This window comes from Nomascus leucogenys, chromosome 19, assembly GCF_006542625.1.
Source record: "Nomascus leucogenys isolate Asia chromosome 19, Asia_NLE_v1, whole genome shotgun sequence".
Classification (NCBI taxonomy): Eukaryota; Metazoa; Chordata; class Mammalia; order Primates; family Hylobatidae; genus Nomascus; species Nomascus leucogenys.
The window spans coordinates 73592954-73617796 of NC_044399.1; the positions used below are offsets into that span (position 1 = coordinate 73592954).

Below are 24843 nucleotides of genomic sequence, written 5' to 3' on the forward strand. Positions count from 1 at the left end.
ATAGAATCCTCATGGACGAGACTTGTCTGATTTTCTGGTTTTCATTTGTGTTTTAAAAAATTATTATTAGACATTATTGATGAAATCCTTATCTTTATTTCCCTTTGGTATGTCAGATTACAAAAGATAGAATTTTGACCTGACATTCATGAATGTGGTAGAAATTTTCTAGAAACATTAATTTTTGTAATTTTGTGGCTAAAAGTTATACTCATGGTTGAAACAGTACAGACTGAAAATCTAAGTTATTAGGATGTAATACTTTATAAATATATTTAGAGTTTAAAAATTATTTGTGCTTTGTAGGTAGCTTCTTGTTTTCATTAAATTTTTTACACTTTGTCACAGGATGTGCTGATACAGTTTGATATTCTGTTTTGCATAGAGTATTCTATTTCTTCTTTGACCATTAATAATGTTCTACTGTGTTAACAGCAGTTTGTAATAATTTGAAATAATAAATACTCTCTTAATCTTGTGATCTAATATCATTAGTTACAGCTTGGTCTTTAATAGAACTAGAATTGTTGATACTTTCAAATGATGATTAAGTGTATTCTAGACAATACTCTTGTAGCGTAGAGTGTGTCTGTCTCTGTCAAGCATTATATACAAACAATATTCTATTTGGGTTTCCTCTTTTTTTTTTTTTTTTTTTAAGACAGAGTCTTGCTCTGTCACCCAGGCTGGAGTGCAGTGGTGCGATCTCGGCTCACTGCAACCTCTCCCTCCTGGGTTCAAGCGATTCTTCTGCCTCAGCCTCCTGACCAACTGGGATTACAGGTGCCTGCTACCATGCTTGGCTAATTTTTGTATTTTTAGTAGAGATGGGGTTTCACTATGTTGGCCAGGATGGTCTCGATCTCCTAACCTCGTGATCTGCCCACCTTGGCCTCCCAAAGTGCTGAGATTTCAGGTGTGAGCCCCTATGCCTGGCTTGGGTTTCCTTTTAAGTGGATGGGTTAATTCATGTAATGGTATTTTTTTTTCTTTTTCTTTTTTTCCATATAGTGGTTTTTGTGTATTTAGTTTCCAAAGACTTTCCAACCTAGTAAATAATATGAAATATGAAAATAAAACATATAACTACAAGCAGGATGACAGTGACTTTGGATTCCTGCCAGCATAGCCATACGGCATGTGTTCATGTCAGCCTAGTGGGTCATCTTGACGTTTTTGTTAACTGCCCAGATGCTCTCCTCCGGTAGCATTTGACATTTCAGAGTTCAACATAAATATCTATTCAGGAAGATCTTTTCATATAATGACATGTGATAATTATGGAAACATGTTTTGAAAAGAAAGCTTTTTCTTCACCCCATTTTTTATAAGTAGTTGCGTAAAAAATGGTCAATATTAGGTCTGAATGTTTCTAGTGAGAACAGGAGCCCAGATACTGGGTTTTATGTTCATGACTGCTTGTTAGTTTGTTCACGGGTTTTCTGTTTAACCTTGCTTGAGCATTACTGTGGAGCATAGCAGCACTGTAGCCTCAGAGCTGTCATCACCATCTTTAACCTTTCTGTCTTTCTCTCCCTGATGGTTTAGCTTGTTTTAGTCTATATAAAATATCCTCTACTTTTTATGTGAATATTAATCATCCTACTTAACTTGTAGGTTCACCACCATAAGAATCCCATGAGAAGATGTATTTGAAAGCAGAGCATGCCATGTGAATTAAAGCCAGAATTTATCAATAGAAAACATTTCTAGCAACATATTATAAAGATGACTCATCAGAATTCAGTGCTAGCATATAGAAATAATTTTTCGCTGTAATTTTTTCTTTTGCAGATGTATGTTGATCAATACTCATGTGTTTATCAGCTATGAATCCTAGCTATACCTAGTAATGATGACATTTTTCTAATATATGTGGATCTTTTTCTTCATCAGCGATCTGAAGATAAAGGTTGGGGACAAGCACATCAGTGCTCACAAGTTTGTCCTGGCAGCCCGCAGTGACAGCTGGAGTCTGGCTAACTTGTCTTCCACTAAAGAGTTGGACCTGTCAGGTGAGCCTTTGAGTGATTAGGGACACAAAACTGCTATCGGAAGGGCTCTTGGCAGAAAGTTATGGTGTCTCATTTTGAAATATTTGTGATTTAATGAAAGTAAAATAATTTTCTTAGCAATTGGTGGCGACCACGAACTAGTTAAATAATTAATGAATCAGTAGGTTGTACTTTTAGGTACCTTGTATACCTAACTATTTAAGAGGTAATACCTGGCTAACAAATTGTAAATATTTGAGTATCTGCAGTGTCCTTATGATTTATAAAATGTAAATATTTTTCCGTACAGTCATTTCATGAAAAAGTATGCTGTAAATAAGGATTCATGTCCAGAAAAAATTTTTCCCTCAAGTCTAATAAAAAGTCCTGCTGTCAAATTGCTTAAAACTTCATACTAGATGCCAGAGGACTTTTTTTTTTTTTTGAGACAGAGTCTCACTCTGTTACCCAGGCTGGAGTGCGATAGTGATCTCAGCTCACTGCAACCTCCGCCTCCCATGTTCAAGTGATTCTCGTGCCTCAGCCTCCCGAGTAGCTAGGATTACAGGCACCCACCACCATGCCCAGCTAATTTTTGTATTTTTAGTAGAGACAGGGTTTCACCATGTTGGCTAGGCTGGTCTTGATCTCCTGACCTCAGGTGATCCACCCACCTTGGCCTCCCAAAGTGCTGGGATTACAGGCGTGAGCCACCATGTCTGGCCAAAGTACTTTTTCTAGTCTATCAGAACTGAACTCAGAACAGTTACTCCGAAGAATAACAATATTCTTTCTTTAACATCAAAGGATGACCATTAGCCTTCAGAATTTTGATAGGTATGGGTTACTGTGTGAGATGGTGGATATGTTAATTTGCTTCACCATAGTGCCCATTTTACTATATATGTATCCCACAGCATTGTGTCATATACCTTAAATATACACAATACAACTTATTTTTAAAAAAAGAATTTTAAGGCCGGGTATGGTGGCTCATGCCTGTAATCCTAGCACTTTGAGAGGCCAAGGTGGGAGGATCACTTGAGCCCAGGGAATTCAAGACTAGCCTGGGCAAGACCCTGTCTCTACAGCAAATTAAAAAAAAATTAGCTGGACAGGATGGCATGTGCTTGTAGTCCTTCAGCTGGGAATCTGAGGTGGATGGATTTCTTGAGCCAAGAGTTTGAGGCCACAGTGAGCTATGATGTCACCACTGCATTCTAGCCTGGGCAATAGAACAAGACCCTGTCTCAAAAAAAAAAAAAGAAAAGAAAAAATTAATAGCTACATTAGCCTGTTTAATGTTACTTGTTTTATATCACTTTTTTTGTGTAGGATTGAAGCAAATAGGGTGGCAAGTAGACTTGAAAACAGTCATTTTAAAAAGTTGACCTGAAGGTTGCATTTTCATTTAGTACTTGCCTGACTGCTATTGGAAAAAAAGGGGCAAAGAGCAAAATTTTAATTTAATTATAGTATTAATATTCATGAGAATTATATGGTGAGGAGAATGACAGGGATGTGTTCTGAGAATGTGTCATTACGTGGTTTTGCTGTGGGAACATCATAGAGTATAGTTACGCAAATCTACGTGGTATAGCCTACTACACACCTAGGCTATATGTTATAGTATGTTGCTTCTAGGCTACAACCCTGTACAGCATGTTACTGTGTAACCGTACAGCGTGTACAGCATTGTTACTGTGCTGGATGCCATAGGCAGCAGTAACACAGTGGTAAGTATGTGTATATCTAAACATAGAAAAGGTCAGTAAAAATACAATAGTGTAATTTTATGGGACCACCATCGTATCTGCAGTCTGTTGTTGAGCAAACATAGTTATGCTGCTCATGACTGTACTTGCCAAAGTGATTGTGTGAATTATATCTTTGTTCAGAAGGTTTGTCAGTTGAGAAGGTACTGTTTTCCATGCGCAGTGCCAGGAACACTGAGATGATTATAACACAGTCCCTGCCATACGGAGCCCATACTCTGCTGGAGGAAACAGGCCATTCACAAATCATTTCAGACCAGGGCTATCAATACAGAAATGTAGTTAGCTTGTATATAAGGTTGAGAAGAGACTAAGTTGGTGTGATAAAGGAAGGTTTCAGAGGTGGCTAATACCTGAGTAGTGTTGTAAAGGCTAAGTAGGCATTTATCTCATGGATTAAGGGGAACATATGTCAGTGTTTCCCAACTGTGAGCGAACTCTGTCTCTTTATGATAATTTCTAGGATTTAACTTGAGGTCCATAACTAAAAGTTGTAGATACAAATGCACATACACACCTACACATGTGCAGATGCCTGCATGCCAGTAACTAAAAACATCTGCCTAGGAAATAGTTTTTTACTGGGAGGGTACCAGTCCATGTGATTGAAATCGCTTTTTTTTTTTTTAAAGCATAATGTTTTGAAGCCATGTATCTTTGACCTCATATATAACAGAATTACGAAGACCTTATAAGATCATGTAGCGTTCTTCACAAAATGTATGATAGGATCTTGATTATATATGAACAGAATGTTTATGAAGACTAGAAGATAATAAATATATGGAAAATATTCGACTTTGTTAGAAAAAAGTTAAGAATAAGCTACCATCTTTTGAAATCTATATAATCAAACATTGGTGATCCTAGTAGCTGTGAGGCTTATGAAGGTGGTATTCTTGTACATTTGCCAGTGATGTTATAAATAGGTATGACAGTTCTAGAAAGCAGTTAGGCAGCTGAGCTGTGAAATATTCCTACTTTTTTTTTTTTCTTCATTATCTGACTTCTGGGGTACTGTCATAGGTAACTCAGCCAGTGTTAATGTTCCTCAGTTTTATTTTAATTGTGAAATATTGACTGCAACCAAAATGAATGAGAGTGGGAAAAATAAAACATCACTGCTCTCTGAAACAAAATGACCCAACACAGAAAATTACACTAAGAAATAAAAAACCAATTTTAACACTGAATTTAAAAATTTTGCTTTACACTGAATTTTGCTTTTTTAGTACATCCACACGTTCAGAGCTTTAATTCAGTGCTGTCTGGCCACAAGATTGCATCACTGTGAGTCAGGACATTTTCTCGAGTTTAGGAAAATGGAATGTTAATGTCTTTAAATGTCTCTAGACTCTCCTTCAGTTGTAAATAATAAGCATGTTTTGATTTTACTATAAAGTTTGCTTTCAGGAGTGATCCACTTCAAAGCAAATGGTTTTTATGGCTTTCATAGATCAGGCACCTGTGAAGATAGCAGATAGGAGAACGTAGCATTTTTACTTTTTATGACATTTTAATGAAATGTATCTTTGAAATGTGTTATGGGGGAAAGGTCCAAGGTGGTAGTGGCATGTGTGGACCTGTTCCTGTTGAATTGTGTGCTTTGCCCAGCAGTCCTGCTCATTGCCTAAACCTGGGGTTGCAGTTTCTGAGACTGCCTGGGAAGCCTGTGTGTTATGTGATACCTGGAAGCACTGACACTTCATGGCTGGCCAGCAATTTGAGGAAGATTGGAAATCGATTCTTGTAAACAGGTGTATAAATAGCATAAAAGCTATATTTTAAAGGCTTAAATGTTTTCCACAGCAACAGGCTTGATAAAATCATTTAATGAATGTATTGGTGTTTTGTTTTTTCAACATTAATTCATTCATATAAAAAATATTGAGTGGTAAGCGCTTCTCAAGGTGTTAGAGATACAAAGTGTACAAAATTAAATTCTTTTTTTTGAGATGGAGTCTCACTGTGTCGTCCAGGCTGGAGTGCAGTGGTGCAGTCTCGGCTCACTGCAAGCTCCGCCTCCCGGGTTCACGCCATTCTCCTGCCTCAGCCTCTCCCAGTAGCTGGGACTACAGGCGCCCGCCACCACGCCCGGCTAATTTTTTTGTATTTTTTAGTAGAGACGGGGTTTCACCGTGGTCTCGATCTCCTGACCTCGTGATCTGCCCGCCTCAGCCTCCCAAAGTGCTGGGATTATAAGCGTGAGCCACCACGCCCAGCCAAAATTAAATTCTTGCTTGCATGAAACTTACATCTTAAAACGTAAGAAAAACTCCACATTTTTCTTTTTGATGTTCTTGTCTAATTGATATTTCCTTCTTTTTTTTTTTTTTAAGACAGGATTTCACTCTGTCACCCAGGCTAGAGTGCCATGGTGCAATCACAGCTCACTGCAGCCTTGACCTCCTGGCCTCAGGTGATCCTCCCACCTCAGCCTCCCAAGTATCTGGGACCACAGGTGTGTGCTACCATGCCTGGCTCATTTTTTGTAGACATGGGATTTTGCCATGTTGCCCAGGCTGGTCTTGAACTCCTGGACTCAAGGAATCCTCCTGCCTTGGTCTCCCAAAGGCCTGTTGGGATTACAGGTGTGAGCCACTGCACACAGCCTTAATTATGAGAATTTTAGCATATGTTGATGAAATACAACAGGCATTATATACACTTTAAAGGTGTTTGGATATATGAATCATACCTTGTTCAAAAAAGTGAAATGTTTGTACCTGATGTGATCCACTGATGAAGGCACAATCACTTCTGTGGGGTTCTTTTTTGTTTTTGAAATAGGGTCTCACTGTGTCACCCAGGCTGGAATGCAGTCACAGTATCGCGGCTCATTGCAGCCTTGAACTCCTGGGCTCAAGAGATCCTCCCACCTCAGCCTCTCAAGTAGCGGGGAGTACAGGTGTGCACCACCGTCCCTGGCTAATTGTTTAATAGAGATGGGCTCTTGCTGTGTTGCCAAGGCTGGTCTCAAACTCCTGGGCTCAGATGATCCTCCTGCCTCGGCTACCCAAAGTGTTGGAATTTCAGGCATGAGCCACTCTGCCTGGCTCTCGTATAGGATTTTTGCCATTAATGCATAACCTCAGTCTAATCAGGAGAAAACATCAGACCCAAATTGAGGGACATTTCTCAAAATAATCAGCCAGAGTGTTTCTGAAACATGTCAAGGTTATGGAAAACAAGAATGGTTTAGGGAGGATTGCAGATTGGGTGAGGCCAACGCTGAATGCAGTGTGGAATCCTCAGTTGGATTCTGGCCATACAAAGGGTGTTACTGATAAAATTGGCAAAATAGGGCCTATAATTAGTTAATGGTATTGCTATTGTATGTATTACCTAGTTACCTAATTTTGATCATTGTACTATGGTTATATAAGCTGTGTTAATAATAGGGGAAGATGAGTAAAGGGCATATGGGGATGCTCTGCAGCTTTTCTCGAAGTATGAAAGTATCTGAAAATGTAAACAAAGTAGAAATTTGCTTTTTTAGTTCTTATTAAGATATCTTGAAATATAGGAAGTGATAGATATGTTAATTAGCTTATAACCATTTCATAGTGTATACATATATCAAAACATGTCATACATTAACTCTATATAATTTTTGTCTATTAAACCCTAATAAAAAAGAATAAAAGATAAAAGTTTATAAAGATACTGATTGACCAAGTGGGAAGAGAAAGAATATGACTGTTAGCTCAACAAAGCATAACAAATCTGAGTCCAAGGAAAGTATTATATTTACTTCTTGGTGAAGTAAAGCAGTTTGCTTCTAGCAAAATGATCTGTTTATGGCCTCTCTGTAGCACTTTACCAGTAGCAGCTGACACGATGAGAGGTTCCAGTGGATTAGAATGGCTGTTTTGAAGCTAGAGTTTGTTGCATACTTTCTCAAGCAAAGATCTTAACAGTTCCTTGGCATAAGGGCTCAGAGTATGAGTCATTCAGCTCTCCTGGAATGTGTCCTGGATAGTGTTAAGCCATTCCAAACAGCAGAAAGCATCCTTCTTTATTCCTTTTCACTCTGGTTGGGAAAGCTGTCCCCTGAAGCACCATGTGGAAAGCTTGCACTCTGCAATGGAAAGGGCATAGTTTCCCAAACTGTGTACTCGGGGAGCTGTGTGATATTTAAATTTTTAAGAGAAGCACAGCAATATTCAACGTCTGTTGGCTACTATGTGAACTACTAGGTTAAGGCTGTTCAGTTTCAGTGTTAAATCATACTGTGTTCCTTCGATGACATCCACGGGAAGTTTAGAATATGCTCACAAAAAAGAGTAAAAAAGAATATGCTCACAAATTCTTTGCTATTTCTCCCTTCAAAGGTGGATTCAAATTCTCCTCTTCAGTATAGGCTGATTCACCTCTAATGAATGGAGTGTGGTAGAAGTGACAGCATGTGACTTGAGAGATGGCTTCATCGAAGGCACTGTGGCTTCCTCCTTGCTCTCTCTTTTGGATTGCTCACTTTGGGGGAACATTAGCAGCCATGTCATGAAGACACTCAAACAGCCTTGTGGCCTCCTGCCAGCAGCTGAGTCCCATGCCCAAAGATTCTCTTAGAGCTCAAAATAATCTGTTTTATCTGTGGTTATATGCTTTACTTAATCCTGATACTGCTTTTGGGTTTTTCTCACCAATCTTTGGTTATGTTAAGTTTGTGTTGGTGTTGGCTTATTGCAGATTTGGTTTAGGTTCATTGTTCTTTTAATTTTTATTTATATTTAGCCAATTCAGTAATTTATTTTTATCTGTATTAAATCTTTCTTTGAAATTCCTTTGAATTATTTTTTCTTTTTGAGTTGAATTACTATCTTTTATCTCATTTTCTTTTTTTTTTGAGACGGAGCCTCACTCTGTCACCCAGGCTGGAGTGCAGTGGTGTGATCTCAGCTCACTGCAACCTCCACCTCCTGGGCTCAAGCGATTCTCCAGCTTCAGCCTCCTGAGTAGCTGGGATTACAGGTGCCCATCACCACGCCTGGCTAATTTTTGTATTTTTAGTAGAGATGGGGTTTTGCCATGTTGGCCATGCCGGTCTTGAACTCTTGACCTCAGGTGATCCACCCACTTCGGCCTTCCAAAGTGCTGGAATCACAGGTGTGAGCCACCGCGCCTGGCCTCATTTTCTGATAAGGTTAAGACTATGACTTTTTTTTTTTTTGAGACGGAGTCTTGCTCTGTGCCCCAGGCTGGAGTGCAGTGGCGCGATCTCGGCTCACTGCAAGCTCCGCCTCCTGGGTTCACGCCATTCTCCTGCCTCAGCCTCCCCAGTAGCTGGGACTACAGGCGCCCGCCAACACACCCGGCTAATTTTTTGTATTTTTTTAGTAGAGACGGGGTTTCACTGTGTTAGCCAGGATGGTCTCGATCTCCTGACCTCGTGATCCGCCCGCCTCGGCCTCCCAAAGTGCTGGGATTACAGGTTTGAGCCACCGCGCCCGGCCTATGACTTTTTTTTATAGTATGAATCTGGCTACATCGCAAATATTTTGGAAGGTACTGTTTTCATTGTGATCAATTTCTAAATAGTCTCTTGTAATAATAGCAAGTTTTTATATAGCAGTTACTATGTGGTGGTGGTGTTTTGAGTGCTTTATTATATATTAACTCCACACAGTTAGCAAGGATTGGAGCTGAGATTTGAACCCTAGGCAGTTTGGCTGCAGAATTTGTGCCATTAACCACAGTGCTGTGCTGCCTCTCAGTTTGGTTTCTTTTTCCTCCAAATTGAGGTGTAATGGAAGTACAGTAAACTGCCCACATTAAAAGTGTGCAATTGGATAAGTTTTGACATATGAATACACCTGTAAAGCCACCGCCACAATCAACATAAACATTTCCATCCTTGCTGGGTGTGGTGGCTCATGCCTGTAAATCCAGCACTTTGGGAGGCCAAGTTGGGTGGATCACTTGAGGTCAGGAGTTCGAGACCAGCCTGGCTAACATGGTGAAACCCCATCTCTACTAAAAATACAAAAAATTAGCTGAGCATGGTGGCACATGCCTGTAATCTCAGCTACTTGGGAGGCTGAGGCAGGAGATTGCTTGAACCTGGGAGGCAGAGGTTGCAGTGAGCTGAGATCGCGCCATTGCACTCCCGTCTGGACGACAAAGTGAGACTCTGTCTCAAGAAAAAAAAAAAAAAGTAACAAAAAACATTTCCATCCTTAAAGCTTTCCTCATGTCTCCTTGGAATCCATCCCTTTTGCCATCCACTTCTGCAGCTAAACGCTGATCTGCTTTCAGTCATTATAGATGAGTTTGCAGTTTCTAGGCTTTTATAGAAATGGAATCATAGAGCATAGAGTCCCTTTTGTCTGGCTTCTTTCACTTCTTTTAGCATATAGATTTTGACATTCACCCCACACCTTAGTATGTTGCTTTGTGTTTTAATTATTCATTCCTTGTTATTGTTGAATAGTATTCCATTGTATGAAAATACCACACTTTTTTTTTACGTTTACCTGTTGATGGACATTTGTGTTCTTTCTGGGTTTTATTAGAAAGAAAAGTACCAGCGTTCAGTTGTGTAAGGCCTTTGTGTAGACATGTTTTTACCTCTCTTGAGTAAATATCTAGGAGGGACTGTTTAATGTTAAGAAACTACCAAACTGTTTTCCAAAATGGATGTACCATTTTACATTCCCATTAGCCGTGGATATGAGAGCCCCGAGTGCTTCACATCCTGACTAATGCTTGGTGTGGGCAGGTTGTTTTGGTTTTTGTTTACAATTTTAGCCATTCTAATGGATACAGAGTGCGTGGCAGTTTTATTTTGCATTCCCCTGATAATGAATAATGCTGAGCCTTGTTTGTGTGTTATTGACAATTTGTATATTTTCTTATAAATTATTCACATCTTTGGCCTTTTCAAAACGTGGCATTGTATTGAGTTTTGAGTATTGAGTATTAACAGTTCTGTAGATAATTTAGATACAAGTCATTTGTCTGAAAGCAAGCATCCTTACTTTGTTCTTGATCTCAGGGAGACACAATGAGATCTTTTATCGTTTTGTATAGATCAGTTGTAGGTTTTTCTTGGATACACTTTATCAATTTGAATATTCCTGGTTTTCTAGATAAGTTACCTGAATTGGTTTTTGAGTTTTGCCAAACACTTTCTTTGACATCTATAGAAATGATTATATAATTTTTGATGAATTACAAATGTTAAACTAAGATTGCATTCCTGGGGTAAAACCTATTTGGTTATTATATATTACCCTTTTTTATGTATGTTGTTGGATCCTATTTGCCAACATTTTGTGAAAAATTTTACAACAGTAATCATGAGGGATATTGGTATGTAATTTTTTTTAATGTCTCTATCAGATTTTACTATTAGGGTTATATAGGCCTTATGTGATCCTTCATTGTCTATTTTCTGAAAATGTTTTCTAAGATTGATGTTATTGTTTATTTCTTGGATGTTTGGTAGAATTCACCATTGAAGTAATCTAAGTCCAGAATTTGCTTTCTGGGACGCTTTTTGAAAACAAATTTTTAAAATATGTATTCTATATAGATACAGGACTATTCAGATTTGTTTCTTCTGTGTCAGGTTTGGGAAGTTTTGTTTTTCAGAAATATGTCTATTTAAGTTGTTGAATTTGTTAATATGAACTTGTTTGTAGTTTTCTCCTTTTAATGTCTGTAGCAATAACACCTTTTTCATTCTTGGGTATTGGTGATTTATGTTCTCACTCTTTTTTTCTTGATAAGTCTATAGAAGTTTGGCATTTTTATTATCTTCTCAAAGAATGAGCTTTTGGCTTTGTTAATTTTCTCTATTGGTTGTTTTCTACGTTAGTGATTTCTTTTTTTTTTTTTTGAGACGGAGTCTCGCTGTGTCGCCCAGGCTGGAGTGCAGTGGCGCGATCTCAGCTCACTGCAACCTCTGCCTCCTGGGTTCAAGCAACTCTCCAGCCTCAGCCTCCTGAGTAGCTGGGATTGCAGGCATGCACCACTGCGTCCAGCTATATTTTATTTATTTCTGTCCTTTTTTTCTTTCTTTGGATTACTTTGCTCTCCCGTTCTCCTTTTTTCTCCCTAGTTTCTCAAAATTGTGGAACCTGAGATAATTTATTTTAGATCTTCTTTTTTAATACAAGTATTTAAAGCTTTGAATTTCCTTCTAAGCACTTCTCTAGCTGTGTCCTCTGAATTTTATAGTAGCTGGGACTATAAGCGCATGCCACCACACTCGGCTAATTAAAAAAAATTTTTTGTTGTAGAGACAGGGTCTCACTGTGTTGCCCTGGCTGGTCTCGAACTCTTTAGTCTCAAATTATCTTCCCACCTCGACCTCCCAAAGCTCTGGATTCACAGGCCATATTCACTATACATAGCCTAGTTCTATCAATTCCTTAAAGGGGAGTGTTAACATTTACTGTAATTTTAGAATTGTCTAGTTCTCCTTTTAATTTTTGTCAGTTTTTCTGCATATATTTTTAGCCTCTATTATGTACATTTACATTTATAATTATGACTTCCTAATGAATTGTTGCTTTTATCATTTTAAAATAATTTTTGCCAAGTGCAGTGGCTCATGCCTGTAATCCCACACTTTGGGAGGCTGAGGCAAGCGGATCCCTTGAGCCTAGGAGTTTGAGACCAGCCTGGGCAACATGGCAAAACCCCATCTCTTCCAAAAATGCAAAAAAATTAGCCAGGTGTGGTGACACGCACCTGTGGTCCCAGTTACTTAGAAGGCTGAGGTGGAGGATCACTTGCGCATGCAAGGCAGAGGTTGCAGTGAACTGAGATCATGCCACTGCACTCCAGCTGGGGTGACAGTGAGACCCTGTCTCAAAAAAAAATTATATAAATATAAATATATATATATACACACACACACACACAACAAAGCCATAGGAGAGGAACAAAAAGGGGAAACTCATCCCGTGCAGTTGCTGCTTCAAGTTTTGCCTCTCTCTCAGTTCACCTGCTCTGGTTGCCTTTTCCAAATCTTTAGGTCGTTGTTTTGTATTCTGTCCAGAGTTTTTAGCTATAATCAGTTAAAATGGGCTGGGTTGTTCCACTGCCGTAACAGAACTAGAACCTCTGTCCTTTTATTTCATTTTGACTCAGAGATTATTTAGAAATATGGTTTGAGGTTTAATTTTATTTCCAGGAGGTTATATTTAAGGATACATCCTTAAATTGACTAAAGAGGATGTTATTTATTGATAAAAATGATATGATCTACCAAGATTTTTTAATTTTATGAAGCAAAAACTTTTTTTTTTTTTTTTTTTGAGACATAATCTTGCTCTGTCCCCCAGGCTGGACTGCACTAATGTGATCTTGGGTCACTGCAACCTCCGCCTCCCAGCTTCAAGAGATTCTCCTACCTCAGCCTCCCGAGTAGCTGGGATTACAGGCGTGCACCACTATGCTCGGCTAAATTTTGTAGTTTTAGTAGAGAGGAGGTTTCGCCATAATTGGCCAGGCCGGTTTCAGACTCCTGACCTCAGGTGATCCGCCCGCCTCGGCCTCCCAAAGTGCTGGGATTACAGGTGTGAGCCACCACGCCCAGCCTAAAAACTTTTTTTTTCTTAAATATAAAACAAATCCTTTAATTTTTCAAGTGTTTAAAAAAACAATTTTATACTTAAGCCAGCCTTGAAGATAAGCACAAAATTTACCAGTTTACTTTAAAAAAAAAAATGACAACTCAAGCACCCACTCTGTGCATAGCACTATGCTAGGTGCAATAAAAGGGAATCTTAACCTTAGAAATATGAGTCCACTTTCTGGAATTGTATTATCTCCTTTCCCAGAGAGTAAAAATAAATAAAATCACCATTGTTTACTACAGATCTGCCCCAAACCACTTCTGGTTCACAGAAAAGCTAATTTCTGCCAAATTAAAGATGTAATAAACTCAGTTCCTGCTTTCCCAAAAATACGAAAGCAGAATTCCTTTTCACTAAAAAAAATAAACAGTTTTCCATGCAAGGACAGTTTGCTTCTAATAAGTATTAAAAAAAAATTTTTTTTTCCTCTAGCTTTTCTTTAAATTTTCTTCCTCTCATATTGCCTTTTCTTGTACAAGGCAAACCAGGTATCTTTTTATGCTGTTTTTCCTTTCCTAAGAAAAGTATTGCATCTTGAAGACAGGCCATTTCCAAGAGTAGTGATAAAAAATAACATTAAAAAAACTTCAAAGGTGAGTCACTTACATCACCTTGATGAAGTAAAAAAAATAAAAAGCAGATGGTACTAAGATAGCTAATTCCAAATATCTGTGTCTGAACAATTTTAAAAACTGTTTATTTTGTAACAGTGTACCCCTAGTCCAAGGTAACTACGTTTTAAAAAATTTTGGCCAAAAAATTTACAAAAACCCTCTCAGTTCAACCTAATAAAAGTGATATCTAGAAAATATGCCACATTATTAAGTCTGTCTTAAAAAGTTCAGATTCTAAAGCATTCCTGAGGCACAGTGTTCTGGAAGACAAATGTGCTTCTATTGGCGTTGTGTTAGATACAAAGCATCCGTGACAGGTACCTTTCTCCTGATGCTGTGGGATTGCGAGAGAAGAGTCAGACGTAGGCCCCCAGGGCTGCATGAAACTCTGTGAGACACTGTACCAGCTGCTGAAACTTGGGCCTCTCCCCTGGATCTAAGGCCTAGCAACAGGCCATCACAGCAAATGGCTCATCAGGACAGTCGATTGGCTGGGCTGTTCGATAACCATCTTTCAGGTATGCGGCCATCTCGAAGGGGTCAGTGTCCACGTAGGGCGTCTGGCCCAGAGTCATGAGTTCCCACAGCGTCACTCCAAAGGCCCACACATCACTAGTGCTAGAAAACTCGTTATTAACCAGACTTTCAAGAGCCATCCAACAAACTGGCCTGTTTTCATTGTCCCCCAGACAGTGATAGTCCATGAGGAACAAGTCTCTGGAGAGGGTGTTGTCCGTGATCTTAACTTGAAGTGTGTCATCAGTGATACAGTTCCTAGCAGCCAGGTCTTTGTGGATGACTTCTCTTGAGGTAGCTCATGCCACAGGCAATCTGAATAGCCACGTGTACCAGGCCTTATTGAGAAATTGCCTGTGGATTATTGGCCTCTACTAACTTGCACTGCCGTAAAAACAAGTTGAGATTCTACCAGTGCATGTAAGGCAATGTCACCATGGGCTTTTCTCTTTCTATACACATGAGTCATAGGAAGAAGATTTCTGTGATGAAGACCTCGCAGCTTATGACTTTCAGTGAGCATCATTGCCACCTGCATTTCAGAAGCTTGATCTTTAACTGTTTTGACAAATGCTTGTTTTTCTTTATTTGGATCTTTTTCATCTATTAAAATCCCATGGAAAATATGTCCAAGAGTACCTTCTTGGAGTACATCTTTTAGAGTTATCCTCTCCCTGGATATTGCTATATCCTTCACCTTGGCTTTGGCCTACAAAAGAGTGACACTTCTCAAGTCATTCTTCTCTATCTGCAAGGTAGGATAACCTGAGGAGCTGGTGATAGGAGTTGGGATTGTTGGGCGTGTCAGCTCTCGGATACTGAGTCGTCTGGGTGGATGGCTGAGACGGCCCTTGGGAACTACTGCTGGCACTAATGCTGTCATCCAGTTCAACCCTTTTCATACTATGAAGGTGCAAAACAGCTAATGTGATTGCTACGAGAAATATTAGTGCACAAGAAACCCTACCCTAATATAAAACACACACGTAGAAGTGGTTGGAGCTGCGTGTCAGGGCCATTTTTGGTGCACATTTTCCTTGGTTTAAAATTTAAGACGGTAAAACTCTTTGAAGAATTTACTACTGTCAAGTTGAGCTGCATTAGTATTATAACTTCAGAATCTACTTTGCCAGTACAGGAAAGCTCTACCCGAAACACTGTAAAGTGCGTGGAACTTCCCCCTGAACAGAAATGTTGCCCTGGGGCATGTCCATTGCCAAAACATTGTCCGCTTGGAATCCCAGCTTACATTCAACCTTGGACTTCGAGTGCCAGGTGAAGTGCAGTGTCTCACTGGGTACTAACAGATTAAAGGACAGCGTAGTGAATAAGATCATTTCTCACATAATAAAGTTGTGCATCAAGACCGATCCGCCGGCGCACCTCGTCCTCTCTCAGGTAGAGGCTCACGCTGGGCCCCGCGGCCGCGGACTGCAGCTCCAGGGGCCGCGGGGTGGTGGGGGCAGCAGCGATAGCAGCAGCAGGGGCGGCGGGGCCCTCTGGCCGCGGGGGGCCCCAGCCGCGCCTCCCCGCGCCTGGCCGCCCGCCGCACCGCTGCCTACCCCCGGCCCCGAGCCGCTCACAGCCCTGAGCCTAGGGCGGCTGCCCAATTCATCAAGCCGCTGGCCCGTGGCAGCCAGCAGCGGGTTCAGACCTCCAGAGCGCGCCGCCGCCTCCTTGGTGGCATCGTCCGGAGTAGGGGAAGCAAAAACTTTTATGTGAAGTAGATTAAGAAAATAATAGGGCTGGGCATGGTGGCTCACACCTGTAATCCCAGCACTTTGGGAGGCCACAGTGGGCAGATCACCTGAGGTCAGGAGTTCGAGACCAGCCTGACCAACATGGCGAAACCTCATCTCTACAAAAATACAAAAATTAGCTGGGTGTGGTGACGCACTTCTGTAGTCTCAGCTACTTGGGAGTCTGAGGCAGGAGAATCGCTTGAATTGGGAGATGGAGGTTGCAGTGAGCTGAGAATGTGCCACTGCACTCCAGCCTGGGTAACAGAGTGAGACTCTGACCCAAATAAAAAGAAAAGAAAAAAACAGTTGGAAACTCAGAGAATTTAATTAAACCAGAGTCATAATAGGAGATTCAAGACACCTTTCTCAGCTTTTTACAGATTAAAAATAGAGGATTTAAAAAACAAAGTCAGCCAGGTGCTGTGGTTTATGCTTGTAATCCCAGCACTTTGGGAGGCCAAGGCAGGGGGATTGCTTAAGGCCAAGAGTTCAAGGCCAGCCTGGGCAACATGACGAAACTCTTTCTCTCCTAAAAATGCAAAAATTAGCCAGGCACAGTGGTATGTGTCTATAGTCCCATTTACTCGGCAGGCTCAGGTGGGAGAATTGATTGAGCCTGGGAGGTCGAGGCTGTAGTGAGCTGTGATTGCACCATTGTACTCCAGCCTGGGCAACAGTGGTTCTGTCCCTAAATAAATAAAGTAAAAAACAAAGTCAGTTTACCCAGTATGTTTCATTTAATGGTTAATTGCATACAGATCAGTTTATTCCCATCCATTTCAGATGTCTTGGAAAACATTTATTTAAAATTCAAACCAACACAAAAAACTAGGCCACACAGAAAATCCTAAGGTCTCCAAAGTATATTTACATGCATCCTGGACTGCAGTGAAGCAAAGTCAGAAGTTTCAGTGTTATTTTACTTTTCATCCTTGAAGTCAGAGATTTTTCTGGCTTGCATGCTGGGCCTTCTGAGAGGATGATTACCTCCATCACGCAGGACTCGGAGGCCAACTGCTTTCTCTTCTGAGTCTACTCCTTTTAGAGAGAACTCCTGCTTTATGCAGTCATCTGACTTTTACAGCCACTTGCTTAAGTAGATTGGAAGCAGACAGTCTGGACGATTTACTCAAAATTACACAGTTGCAGCACACACCGTCCTTCCTGATCATTGTTCTCTGCCTACCCTTATACCACTGGCTGCTTCATCTGAGTCACAAAATGAATTTATTCTCAGTGTATTTTGTAGATGAGGGGAAGAGTCACGGCAGGAGTGGGAAAGCTTGTAAATCACTTGAACCTCATTTTGTTTCAAATATCAAGCCCTCCCAGGAAATCCCTACTGAAAGTAGTTACAACAATTTTTTTAATAATCTAGGTTTTTGTTTATTACTTGTACAGGTCAAGATTAACTGGGCAAGTGTGCAAATAGTATTTAAGAAACTGCTACTGTAGGGAAGGTGTTTGAGGGTGTTGGTGCTGGGGATTCTCAGCAGATAGGAACGAGCTGTCTTCGAGATCAGGCCATGTGAGAGTAGTAGGATGTGTTTTGGCATTTTTGGTTGCTGTGGACAAATCACATGGCCTACTTTTTTTTTTTTTTTTCATTAAGATGACTACTGAGGTATTGAACCCAATTTACAAAGCCTGCTTAAAAATTTGGCCTACTTCCAAGATCTACTGTGGTGATCTTAGCTGAAGCACCTCCTAAGTTGTTTAAATAAATCTAATTAGCTTTCTGTCTGGTGTTAAAATGTTTTCTCTTTTAAAACATTTTAAAAGTGCTATTACTGGCTGGGCATGGTGGCTCACGCCTGTAATCCCAGCACTTTGGGAGGCTGAAGCGGGTGGATCACCTGAGGTCAGGAGTTCAAGACCAGTCTGGCTAACATGGTGAAACCCCATCTTAACTAAAAATACAAAAAAATTAGCTGGGCATGGTGGCAGGTGCATGTAATCCCAGCTACATTGGGAGTCTGAGGCAGGAGAATCTCTTGAACCCAGGAGGCAGAGGTTGCAGTGAGCCCAGATCGCGCCACTGCACTCCAGCCTGGGTGAGGAGCAAAACTCTGTCTCAAAAAAAAAAAAAAAAAAAAGGTGCTATTACTCCATTATTCAGTGAGAAAAAAGAAAAACCTTAACATAGTAACTACAATATTATCATTTTAGTTTATTTCACTTTTTCTTTTTTCTTTTTTTTTTTTTTTACTTTTAATATCTGGTTGTTTTAGGAGATGGTGAATTAACCTGGTTGCAGGTAAGTCGGGGTCTTCAAGTCCACTCACTTGACATTGCCCCCTTCAAGCTCCTCCTTCCCACTTTAGTTGGAAAGGAGATTAATCAGAGCTAATGAGCCGATTCCTAATTATGAAGTTAATAAGGTGTTCCTGGTCCTTTTTGTACCTTTCCTAGGTAATCAAGAATCAAGTACAGTTTCTGAAACCTTAGTGAGCATCAGAGTCACATAGAGGACTTGTTAGGACACTTGCTGGGCCCCAGCTCTGGTTTCTTATTCAGCAGGTCTGGGGTAGGACTGAGAATCAGATTTCTAATCAGTTCTCAGATGAGGCTGCATCTCCTAGCCCAGGACAACACCGTGAGAATTACTTGCATTGACCATGATTTTAAGTATTCCTCTGACCATCACTCTTCTTACTCTGACTAATCAAGAGTTAACTCTGGTTGAAATAATAGTTTAGATATTTTATACTATGATTCTCATCCCAAGCATTTCCCCAAGTTGCTGTACAGTCTTTATTTTAACTTAAAAAGATTGCACAAGTAATGCATGCTCCTTAAATAAAAATAAAGCTAAAAGTAAAATTAAGCTAAAAGAAAAATTAGTTATAAATTCCACCTGGGTTGATATTTTAGTATATATCCTTCCAGTCTCTTGAGAGACAGACACACAAAAATGTGTGTCTGCCTCTCTATGTGTGTAGTGTGTAGTGTGTGTAGGTATTATATATATATGTATGCATGCATACACACACAAGTGTATCTTAACAAAAAGCAAGACCTATTTTTTTTGTTTTTTGTTTCTTTTTTTTTTGAGACAGGGTCTTGCTCTGTCACCCATGCTGGAGTGCAGTGGTGCAGTCACGGCTCAGTACTGCCTCAACCTCCCAGCTCAATTTCTTTTCCCACATTGGCCTCCTGAGTAGCTGGGACTACAGACACATGCCAACACTAATGGCATGTGCCCAGCTAATTTTTATATTTTTTGGTTTTGTTTAATTTTTTCTTATTTCTGTAGTTTTTGGGGAACAGGCGGTGTTTGGTTACATGGCTAAGTTCTTTAGTGGTGATTTCTGAGATTTTGGTGTAATTTTTGTATTTTTTGTAAAGATAGGGTTTCACCATGTTGCCCGCACTGGTCTTGAATTCCTGGGCTCAAGCCATCTGCCCACCTCGGCCTCCCAAAGCATTGAGATTACAGGTGTGAGCCACTGCACCCAGCCAATGAGATCTTATACAAGTGTTTTTAGCCTACTTTTCAAAAAGCCTATGTAGTAAATATCTTATGTTGAATATATATCTATCTAGTTTTTTTTTTTTTTTTTTGAGACGGAGTCTGGCTCTGTCGCCCAGGCTGGAGTGCAGTGGCGAAATCTCGGCTCACTGCAAGCTCCGCCTCCAGTGTTCACACCATTCTCCTGCCTCAGCCTCCTGAGTAGCTGGGACTACAGGCGCAGACCACTACGCCCGGCTAATTTTTTGTATTTTTAGTAGAGACGGGGTTTCACCGTGTTAGCCAGGATGGTCTTGATCTCCTGACCTCGTGATCCGCCCGCCTCGGCCTCCCAAAGTGCTGGGATTAGAGGCGTGAGCCACCGCGCCCGGCCATATCTATCAAGTTTTAATTGCATTTTTTCAGTGTGTATGTATATTGTAATTTATTTAATTAGTTCTCCATTGTTGGACTCTTAAGATTTTTGTTCTAGTTCTTCATTAATAATATTGTGCTGAACATCTTAGTACATTTTTCTATATCTGTCCAGTTATTTTCTTCAGATAATACCTACATATGTAGTTGCTGCGTGAAAGGTTATTTTCTTTAAAAAATCTTTGCTAGTCTGAGAGATAAAAAAAATGTACTCTGGTTTCAGTTTGTATTTGGTTATCAGTAAGGTTTATTAGCCATTATTTATTTTTGTGAATTACCTATTTATATCCATTGCCCATTTTTCCATTGGGTGTCCATCTTTTTATTTTTATTTGTAAGGTCTTTTTATTATAATGAATGTTAACTCAGGCTGGGTGAAGCAGCTCACGCCTGTAATCCTAACACTTTAGGAGGCTGAGGCAGGTGGATTGTTTGAGCCCAGGATTTCAAGACCCGGGCAACATGGCGAAACCGTCTCTACAAAAAATATAAAAATTAACCTGGCATGCTAGCACGCACCTGTGGTCCCAGCTACTCGGGAGGCTGAGGTGGAAGGACCACTTGAGCCCAGGGAGTTCGAGGCCTCAGTGAAGCATGATTGTGCCGCTGCATTCCAGCCTGGGTGACATAGTGAGACCCTGTCTCAAAAGAAAAAAAAAATAATGTTAACTCTTTGTCATATGTTTCAAATATTTTCCCCAATTTATTCGACATATCTTGAGTAGGTTTATTTCCTCACTCACTGCCCACTGCGAAACTTTAGAGTCAGATGCTGCCCAGACTGCTGAGTGACCTTTTTTTTGAGACGGAGTCTCCCTCTGTCACCCAGGCTGGAGTGCAGTGGCTCGATCTCTGCTCACTGCAACCTCCGTCTCCCAGGTTCAAGCGATTCTCCTGTCTCAGCCCCTGAGTAGCTGGGATTACAGGTGCGCACCACCAGGCCCGACTAATTTTTTTTGTATTTTTAGTAGAGATGGGGTTTCAGCATGTTGGTCAGGCTGGTCTTGAACTCCTGACCTCGTGATCTGCCCACCTCGGCCTCCCAAAGTGCTGGGATTACAGGCGTGAGCCACTGCACCTGGTCGAGTCCCCATTTTTAATAACTGTGTAATACTCCTTTAAGTTGGGTATACTGTCATTTACTTTATTAGCCTCAAATTTTAGGGATCCCTTGAGAAAGTTTTAAGCATGTCATTCTATGCCTTTTCAGTTGTTCTCTCTGCTTTCTTTAACCAGATGCTAACCCTGAGGTGACGATGACAATGCTTCGCTGGATCTATACAGATGAGTTGGAGTTCAGAGAGGATGATGTGTTCCTGACTGAACTGATGAAACTAGCAAATCGGTTTCAGCTACAGCTCCTCAGGGAGAGGCAAGTCACAGCAGATATATTCAAGCACCTCAGATGGTGGTGGCTGAGCTTTAATGATGCCGAGCTCTGGGAAAACAACTTCTTCTGCTAATGTGAATAACTTGGCAAGGTGTTCCTTTAAAGGCGATGCTGGGGACGGAATTTGTTACCTCCCTTGCTTTGTGTTATCTTGTAGCTAAATTTTGCTAAAGCTTTTGCTATTCTCTTTTCTTTCACTGGTCTGTTACCTGAAATTACATAATCTTATAAGCTGAAAAATTAAATATGAAATAATATAATCCAGTGTCCAAACTTTGAGCTTTCCTTCCCTTTCTGTTTCCCTTGACGTTTTACTCTATTTTCTGATATATCAAGTTGAATGAAATCCTTAATCATAGTCTCTTTGTTGGAAACAATGAGTGCCTAAATGAATATGTGAAAACTTTGTCCAAATAAGTGTCATAGCCGGTGTCCCAGAGATCTCACTTCATTTCAGTTACTGCATTTTAGGTTGTCAAGGAGATAGCATGCTGGGTTTTTATATTATATTTTCTCTGTTGCTCTCCCAAGTTGGCATTTTAGAACAACAGAAAACAAAACGTTCACTAAATAATGTCAGACGAGATGTCCGGGAGCGTCTGTCTATTGGAGCTGTGGCTCTTGGTAATCAGCTTGGTGATGGAGTGGCTTTTTACAGCATTTAGCGATCTTTTGTATTCCCTTGGGTGCGTAGAGGAATGGCTTTTCTGCTGGGTGAGTGAGGGGATGGTTTCAGTCATCAGGAGGCACTCCACCTGTTGCTGTGTTTTCCCCAGAGAGACTTTGCTGCCTAGAGCTGCTTGCTGTTTTTGTCTTGGGCTGGTGTTTTCCCAGGAGGGCTCACTGTGCCCCACATGAAATCAGTGGACGGCTTACTCCTGTCTGTTATTGATGTGGGTTTGAGTGCATTTTAATATCTAAATCCTATAAATAAAAAACAAAAGCAGGTCCACAATCTGTAGGCGCATACAGCATTAGGTTATTAGCAAAGCTGATTTCATTATTGAGGCCATTCAGTTAAGTCTTTCTTTCATTTGTTTGTTTGTTAATTTGTTTTGGTGAGTTTTGTTGAGAGTGAAATGAGACTGATTTTAATTAGATTATAATTTATGTCTTTATATTTTTTCCAGACTTCCTGAGCTTTCTCCTGTTGACCTTGTCAAACTTGCTTATGTAAATTAAATTGCTTTTGTAAAAATGTCTTGGGGTTGGAGTAGTTTAGATAATTGTAATCTGTGTAATGGATTCTTTAATTAAACTGTTTGTTGTTTGTTGACTGTAGGCTTCATAACTGTCATCATTACCAGATGCTTAATTTTGTATTGTTAGATATGAGTATTGAGTTATTATCTGTCATGGCTTTCTTAAGAGCTGGAATGGAAGACACCAGGACTGGAGTCAAGTGTTGGCTTTTAAAGGGTCACAGAGTGGCCCCTGCTGTCCTTGGAAGGAATTACATGCTGGAGATAAGGGTGCTAGCGACGGGTGCAGTTCAGTGTGAAGCAGTCGTTGCTCTTTTTGTAATATGGGGATCTCGCTGGTTTTGGAATGCTAGCACTAATTTGATGAAAAGGAAGATTTTATAGTAAGCATCAGGAAAATACTTTTTTTTCTTTTTTTTTTTCTACCATGGAGGGCACACTGAAGAAAATACTCTTAATTTTTTTTTTTTTTTTTTTTTTGAGACAGCCTCACCGTGTCACCCAGGCTGGAGTGCAATGGTGCAGTCTCAGCTCGCTGCGACTTCCGCCTCTAGGTTCAAGCGATTCTCCTGCCTCAGCCTCCTGAGTAGCTGGGATTATGGGTGCACGCCACCATGCCCGGCTAATTTTTATATTTTTAGTAGAGGCAGGGTTTTGCCATGTTGGCCAGTTGAACTCCTGACCTCAAGTGATCCTTCTGCCTCGGCCTCCCAAAGTGCTGGGATTACAGGCATGAACCACTGTACCCGGCTGTTTTAATTTTTTGTTTTTTGAGACAGAGTTTCACTCTTATCGCTCTGGCTGGAGTGCAATGGCACAATCTTGGCTCACTGCAACCTCCACCTCCCGATTCAAGCAATTCTCCTGCCTCGGCCTCCTGAGTAGCTGGGATTACAGGCGCCTGCCACCACGCCCGGCTGATTTTTCTATTTTTAGTAAAGACGGGATTTTTCCATGTTGGCCAGGTTAGTCTCAAACTCCTAGCCTCAGGTGATCCACCCACCTCAGCCTCCCAAAGTGCTGGGATTACAGGCGTGAGCTACTGTGCCTGGCTAATGTTTTTATTAATGTATACTAAAAAAAATGACAGTTAATTTTTTTCTCCTTACAAAGGTATAATACATGTTCAGTGTATGATATTTGGAAAATACAGAATGATATAAAGAAAAAAGTCATTTGTAACTAAATCATTGTTTACCTTCTGTCATTTTTCTTTTCAGTAATTTTTTTTCCCCCACATCCACTGAAGAGTGATATGAAAACTAGACAGGAGTTTGTGGGACGTTTAAATATATACTTGATTTTATACTTTAAAAGTCGCCAATATGGTGAAACCCCGTCTCTACTAAAAATACAAAAAAATTAGCCAGGCGTGGCGGTGGGCACCTGTAATCCCAGCTACTCGGGATGCTGAGGCAGGAGAATTGCTTGAACCTGGGAGGTGGAGGTTGTGGTGAGCCTGGATTGAGCCTTGTTGCTCCAGCCTGGGCAACATGAGTGAAACTCCGTCTCAAAAAAAAAAAAAAAAAAGATGTATTGTTTTTGTTTGTCTGTATCCTTTCTGTACTCTAAAGTTAAAAATAACAAAAAATTCCCTTCGGGTGAAAGTCTGTCTTGCTGTTTTCAAAGAGAATATAGGAACTGAGAATCTAAATTTCTAAATAAGATTACATGTTCTTTGGTTGTGTAAATCATGTCAGTTACTATTTATAATCTATCCAAATGGCACTCTGGAGATCCTAGAATTGGTGACAGTGAAATGTCTGCCAGCTTTAATAAAAGATCTGCCTTCATGAAACATATTTGAGTCCCTTGGCACAATGTCATTTGACAGTGAAAAGGAGGAGAATGGAATTTTCAGGTTCTCAGCATTTGTCTGTAAAAGTGCTTTGTAAAGTGCTCTACAAATGGGAGTTATTACTTCCTGAGATCATACTGTGTATTAGGCTGCCTGGTGTCAGGATGTTAGGAAGGCAGATTGAATATTAGTTGTAAAAATGGTAAAAGCTTCTGAAAGCTATCTGAAAACAGGTTTTTTTTTCTCCTGGAATGCTCTGATTTCATAGCTGAGGTTAGAGTGACTTTGTCAGACATTACTGTGGTGTGCTACAGGTTTGGAGAAACCAATGGTACA

General features: G+C 40.3%; 1 protein-coding gene and 1 pseudogene across 5 annotated transcripts in view; one reads left to right on the forward strand and one right to left on the reverse strand.

Moving 5' to 3' along the window:
• Positions 1 to 24843, forward strand: part of ANKFY1 (ankyrin repeat and FYVE domain containing 1) — a 104304-nt gene that overhangs the window by 26720 nt on the left and 52741 nt on the right. For 4 of the 5 annotated variants that reach the window (XM_030800358.1, XM_030800359.1, XM_030800361.1 and 1 more), the window contains exons 3-4: positions 1897 to 2015; positions 21354 to 21489. In XM_030800358.1, the coding sequence (XP_030656218.1) occupies positions 1897 to 2015; positions 21354 to 21489 (255 nt within the window). The remainder of the gene's footprint in view (positions 1 to 1896; positions 2016 to 21353; positions 21490 to 24843) is intronic. The other variant, XM_004091554.3, reaches the window with a different exon arrangement.
• On the reverse strand, positions 13336 to 15864 carry LOC105738601 (annotated as a pseudogene).